This window comes from Phalaenopsis equestris, unplaced genomic scaffold, assembly GCF_001263595.1.
Source record: "Phalaenopsis equestris unplaced genomic scaffold, ASM126359v1 Scaffold001113, whole genome shotgun sequence".
NCBI lineage: Eukaryota > Viridiplantae > Streptophyta > Magnoliopsida > Asparagales > Orchidaceae > Phalaenopsis > Phalaenopsis equestris.
The window spans coordinates 19,834-25,554 of NW_018165552.1; the positions used below are offsets into that span (position 1 = coordinate 19,834).

A 5,721-nucleotide genomic window follows, 5' to 3' on the forward strand; every position below is an offset into this window, starting at 1 on the left:
CTGAGACTTAACCCCCTCCATAATGATTGAACTGAGACTTGTCATTTAAACCTTTGAGACTTTAGGATTGCTAACACCATGGGTAGCACAGCCATAATGTTCAAAATAACAACTTTGAGAGAGCAAACAGGTCTACAACAGCACGAGGATCTACAACCACAAATCTTTTCTTAGAATTAAACAATAATCCATAGGACTTCGAGGTTGTCTTCCTAGTGTGGCATAAATTCTCAACTTTATCTTTAGGCTTTTGCATAATCGTGTTGTGCAATTTAAGCCCTAACTCGCCTTAGGTTCCGAGGTTGTCATTTATTGTGATATAAACCCTCTTATCTTCCAGGCTATTTGTATGATTATGTCATACAAATGTAAGCCTTAAATAATAATAATTGGCATGATTAAACAATAAATAATATCATCTCACCAAAATTAAAGGCAAACTATAGAATAACTTAGGAAGTCGACAAGGTTCTCCTCAGGATCCATGGCATCCCCTAGTCTTTCTTCTTTTGGGTTCCAAAATAAATGTTCTAAATTTGATCTTCTCTCATTTGACACTCCTTTGTCCGACCTTTGAAAAGTCCTAACCTTTTGAAATCCTTGAAGGCATGATTTTATGATCTAAATTAAGAGTTTTCTTAAGTGACTTTGGTCATTTAAGATGTAATTAACTATAGAGGCTTGCCCTAATAGGAAAATTTAAGAACCTAGCTTAATATAAACCCTACCTAATCTTCCATATAAGGTAGGGGAACTTGTCGGCTTATATAAAAATGGTTCACAGACCAAACAGATGTCATAAATTCTTTAGTTTATTTAATCGAGCCTTACTAGTAAGTGATATATCTATTCCTTGGGGTAGGCATGTCACTTGTAGTGTTGTGCTCGTTTATTTAAACTTTTGTCTATATGGGATCGGTGCGGTCTCTTATTTTAAAAAATTTTAATATTATTTTTTCAAAATTAAAATATTTTTTTTCTAAAAAATCAAATTTATATATGTATTGAATTAAATTAAATTACTTTCAAGAAGTAAACGACACATTTTCTCTGTCTACAATAAGGTGATGTCATTCTTAAGTTTTATAGTTTTGGATGGAGAGAAGTATTTAACAAGAAACTTCTAGGCCAAGTAATTTCAGGTTGTGATTGAGCTCAGGGCAAGTGAATTGTTTATTCCTTATTGAAAATGGAAAAATCCTCAGTTCAATGGCATCATCGGAGATACCGTTATTTCGGAAAGTGGCACATAGTTCCAAAAAATTATCTAAGGTTCGAGCCTCTAGTGGTAAGTCCCCCAAATCAGTTATTTTTTACCATTTGGATTATGGTGGTCATAATTCAATGGTATTGATTTCAAAATATGGGTAATTAAAACTCATGTGAATCTCCTCAATAGACGGATTAACATACTCTATAAATGGTTTAATGGTGGGGGAATTATGGTTAGTCATCTCAAATTGTTCTTCAATAGACAATTGTGATATCTTAAGAAGTCAAAATGTACGATAAATTTCAGGGTCAAAAGGCGCGAGGTCAGCCCCAGATCCCCTAAACATAAAAAGGGAAAATAATAACTTTATGTAGCACACTAACACTTTGACCCACACAAGTCAGTCAACACATTTGCATGCAGATGCAACACAGAAAATGCAAAGAAAACTACAGACATATAAAATAATTAATGACATGTCTTTTTTCATGCTTAATTTTCTTTATTTTTTACATTTGTTTATGAATATCACTATAAAGGAAGGTATTTTTATATTTTTGGTGCAGGTATAATAGGTAAATAAATTGGAGCGAACTAGAGAAAAATCAGAGGCAAACAAGGCAATTAGAGCAATAGTGTGGCATGCGGCGCATAGGCACCGCTTCTTAGTGCCTAAGTGCCAGAATATGACCAGGAAATAGAGAAGGCAGCACTTAGGCTCCACTTCCTGGCTCCTAGGTGCCAGGATCAGACCAGGAGACAGAAAGGGCGGTGTTTAGGCGCCACTTTCTGATGCCTAGGCTCCAAAACTGACCGGAGGAGTCAAGTTTTTTGCCCCGTCGTCGAGGAGTCGCAACTGTAGAAGAACTTTTCAAGAGAATTTTAGTTGAATCTCTAAGACTTAGATTTAAAAATTGTAGTGTTTATATAAAATGAATAGTATATTTTGTGCCTTTATTTTTAAAAGAAAATCTAAAATACCAAAAAAAAATGGGTGTTAGAAATATATCCTATTTGTCAAATCTTGAGCATTGAATGCATAGTTCAAAAGCTGCATACCTTGAATCATATGACTCAGAACTAGAGAAAACTATTAACAGGATTAGGAAATAAGAAGACTTCAAAAGCTCATTGTAGAAATGGCGGAACAAAATCATGGAAACCCAAATATGAATTGTAATGTTAATAGACATTTGAGAGATTATGCAAATCCTATGGTGGATGAATTTCACTTAAGTATAAAAATCCCAGCTGTAGAGGCAAAATACTTTTGAAGTTAAACCTGTAATTATTTAAGATGGTGCAAAACAATCAATTTGAAGGATCTCCATCTGAAGACCTCAACTTACATTCATCAAGTTTTTTAGAATTTTGTGTCACATTTACATATAATGATGTGTCTAATGATGTTGTTAGACTTAAACTTTTTCCCTTTTCTTTGAGAGATAAAGCTAAAATGTGGTTCAATTCATTAGCACTAGGGTCCATCAGAACATGCATAGATTTTTCTCAGAAATTTCTTGCCAAGTATTTTCCACCATTCAAAATAGTTAAGTTGCAGAATGATATCACATCATCAGTCAATATGAAAGTGAATCAATTTATGAGGCTTGGGAACCATTTAAGAAACTTCTTAGGAAGTGTTTGCATCATGCATTACCCATTGACTTATTATACAAACCTTCTATAAAAGTTAGTTAGATCTTTAAGAGCGATTATAGATTCTTCTACAGGCGGGTCTCTTATGTTCAAACATTATGAAGAGACCTATTCTCTCATTGAGGAAATGACCACTAATAACTTCCAATGTCTACCTGAGAGAGTCAATCTTAAGAAAGCAGCTAATATTCATGAAAATGATGTACTTATAATCCTAATATCTCAAGTAGCAGCTATTGCAAGAAAATTAGACCATTACAAGATGAGTCAAATTAAAGGACTTCCTTCCATGAAGGAAAACTCATTCGCAAAACTTCATCTCATCATTCTCAAGTGAAAAGAGAGGGCATATTTGTAGCCTTTTGGAGAGAACTGTTTTTAATTTTGGTGCATAATTTTTCTAACCACCTGATTTCAGGGTCACTGTAGATCCCCCTTGATCATAGAATTTTTTTTAATGATATGATTGCTTTAATAACCTTAGGATTTAGCGTTTTTTAGCTTGTTGGCTTTCTCTTTTCGAACGCTTGATTCAATTATAGATATGACAATTTTGTAGTTCATTTAACCATTCAATTGGTGATCCAAATTCTTCAAATATTCTTCAACGATTAGATCTAATCATGATTGGGCCCAGATTGAACCGATTTTAGTATCTTTGGCTGAGACAATAACTTGCTAAATTAAGACCCAGATGATGTTAACTTTGAATTTGAAAGATCATTCATAATAAAAATATATTGAAATGCATGCTTGAGAAAAAAATATTGATGACACATTAGTAATAGATGTGTTAAACTATGACTTCAATTAACTGACGAAATAAAACAACTTAGACGCCAAACAATTCTATGCAATATATACACATTTTTAATTCATTTTTTATTATCGCATAAGTAAAGCATTGGGGCGCCCTTAGAGACCACAACCAGTGGTTGCACGTTGAGCAGAACCGATCATGGTACGCTGCCAAAAAGCTGTCGGTCTTATCCAGAACGCTTTCCCATCCTGCCAACCAAATTTATTTTCGTCAAATAAACGTACACTATTAATTGCAATAAAATATTTATAAATATATCCACTCAAACATTGATCGGCCATAAACACCTTAATTTCGCAGCCATTTCTGTTGCAAGCTCCAGTAATGGCGGATATAGCTTCCTTCATCGCAGAAGACTTTGAGAGGAGGATGAAAAAGTGGGAGAAGGGAGAGCAACATGAGGGGTTTGAGTTCAGCTCCACTGTAGCCGTGGCCTCCTCTGTTCTCTTCTCCATCGGAACAAAACTCGACCAGCAACTTGCCTTTGTAAAGGATGGTATTGAAAAGAATGCTACAGAACCCAGAAATTCTTTTTCTCTTGCTGCATTTAATGGTTTCTTCTCAGCTTGATAGATCATTTTCCTACTCTTTTTTTTCTTTTTTCCTTGAGGATGTTTCTTCCTTTCCCTAATTTTTCTTATGGAGATTATGCATGTTGTATGTTTTTCCTGCGAGAGTCTTAACTTAATTGTTAATGTACTAAGAATTTTATTTCATATGTCAATATATTGTGCTCCTTTCTATGCTATCTGTGTGGATGAAATTAAAGGGGATGTTGATTATTCCTCCAAATTCGATTGTGCCATATGCCTCATAATTATCTGCAGGCCCTATTTTAGATGAAATTGTTCTTATATTAAAAAATGAATTTTCTTCATGTAAATGTTTGAATGAGTATGCAGGACTCCATTCATTCAAAATTTACCTCTGAATGTTTAAAAATAGCAAACATATTAGCAAACTTCTTATGAAAAACATATTAGCAATAAGATTCAAAATAGGATTTTTAAACTTTGGTTCAAGCTTATTAACTCAAATCTAACCCAAATTGTAAAAAAATAATCCGAACCTTATTTTTTTAGTAAGATATTTAGCAACATCAATCCTTTAAAGATATAAATAATTTAGAAAATAATTTTTTTCTTACCAAGATGAGCTCAAGGTTCAAATGTTTAGCTAATGATATAAAAAAAATAAAATAAAATAAAACTTATTATTATAGCATTGTGTAACACAAGAGCATGACAAACTTGTATTTAAAGTTGCTTGTAGAATCTATTAAACATACAAAATCTACTTGGTGAACAACTACAACATGAAGTTTTATTTTTAGCTTTTATGTTATAGCCAACTAGTTCTGAAATGGCCATACTAGAGAAATTATCCAGACCTTAGAGTAGAAGGTTTTACAAGCACTAAATTGAAGGGTGACTCAAATTTCATTCCTCTGAATCAATCTATGAAAAAAAAAAGCAATTCATTTAAGAAAAAATAAGCTTTCATTTAATGCCTCACTATCAAACAAAATAAATCTAATAAGTGAAAAACACATACAGAGAAGAGGGACTTTGGGCTTATGCATGGTGGAAATAGCTTCATTTTGGACTATCAAAAACTATATTTAATTCGGGATACGAAAATTTATTATTTTATTTGTTTAATTTTATAAAAGTTAATTAAATTATTTGTGATACCTGGCTTCCTTTTAATTTCAATTTTTTTTTTTTTTTGTTTCATGCAAGAGGCCGCAAAGATCAGACAAATAATTCTATGGAGAATTTATCCCCATACGAAAATTCATGAAAAACTTTAGCCTGCATTGCTGTGAATGGAAATATTCAATGATTAGCTCATACGGCCAAAGAAATGGTAATAGAAAAGTAAAAATCTGCTTTCTTTTGCACTTCGTTTAAGAATATTTTGTAGTCTAAAATTATCATGTAGAAGTTCTAATTAAGAGACTTCGTTGATAATTAATCTAGAAATGACGGACGATTATTCAGTTTCATTTAAAATATTATTAGAAAGG

General features: G+C 32.7%; 1 protein-coding gene across 1 annotated transcript; it reads left to right on the plus strand.

Annotated features, from left to right (window-relative positions):
• The first annotated feature begins 3,950 nt into the window (after positions 1 to 3,950).
• LOC110033214 lies at positions 3,951 to 4,440 on the plus strand. Its single transcript, XM_020737122.1, has one exon. It carries the CDS (start codon positions 4,017 to 4,019, stop codon positions 4,260 to 4,262), a length of 246 nt encoding a protein of 81 aa, XP_020592781.1. The 5' UTR covers positions 3,951 to 4,016; the 3' UTR covers positions 4,263 to 4,440.
• Positions 4,441 to 5,721: the final 1,281 nt, after the last annotated feature.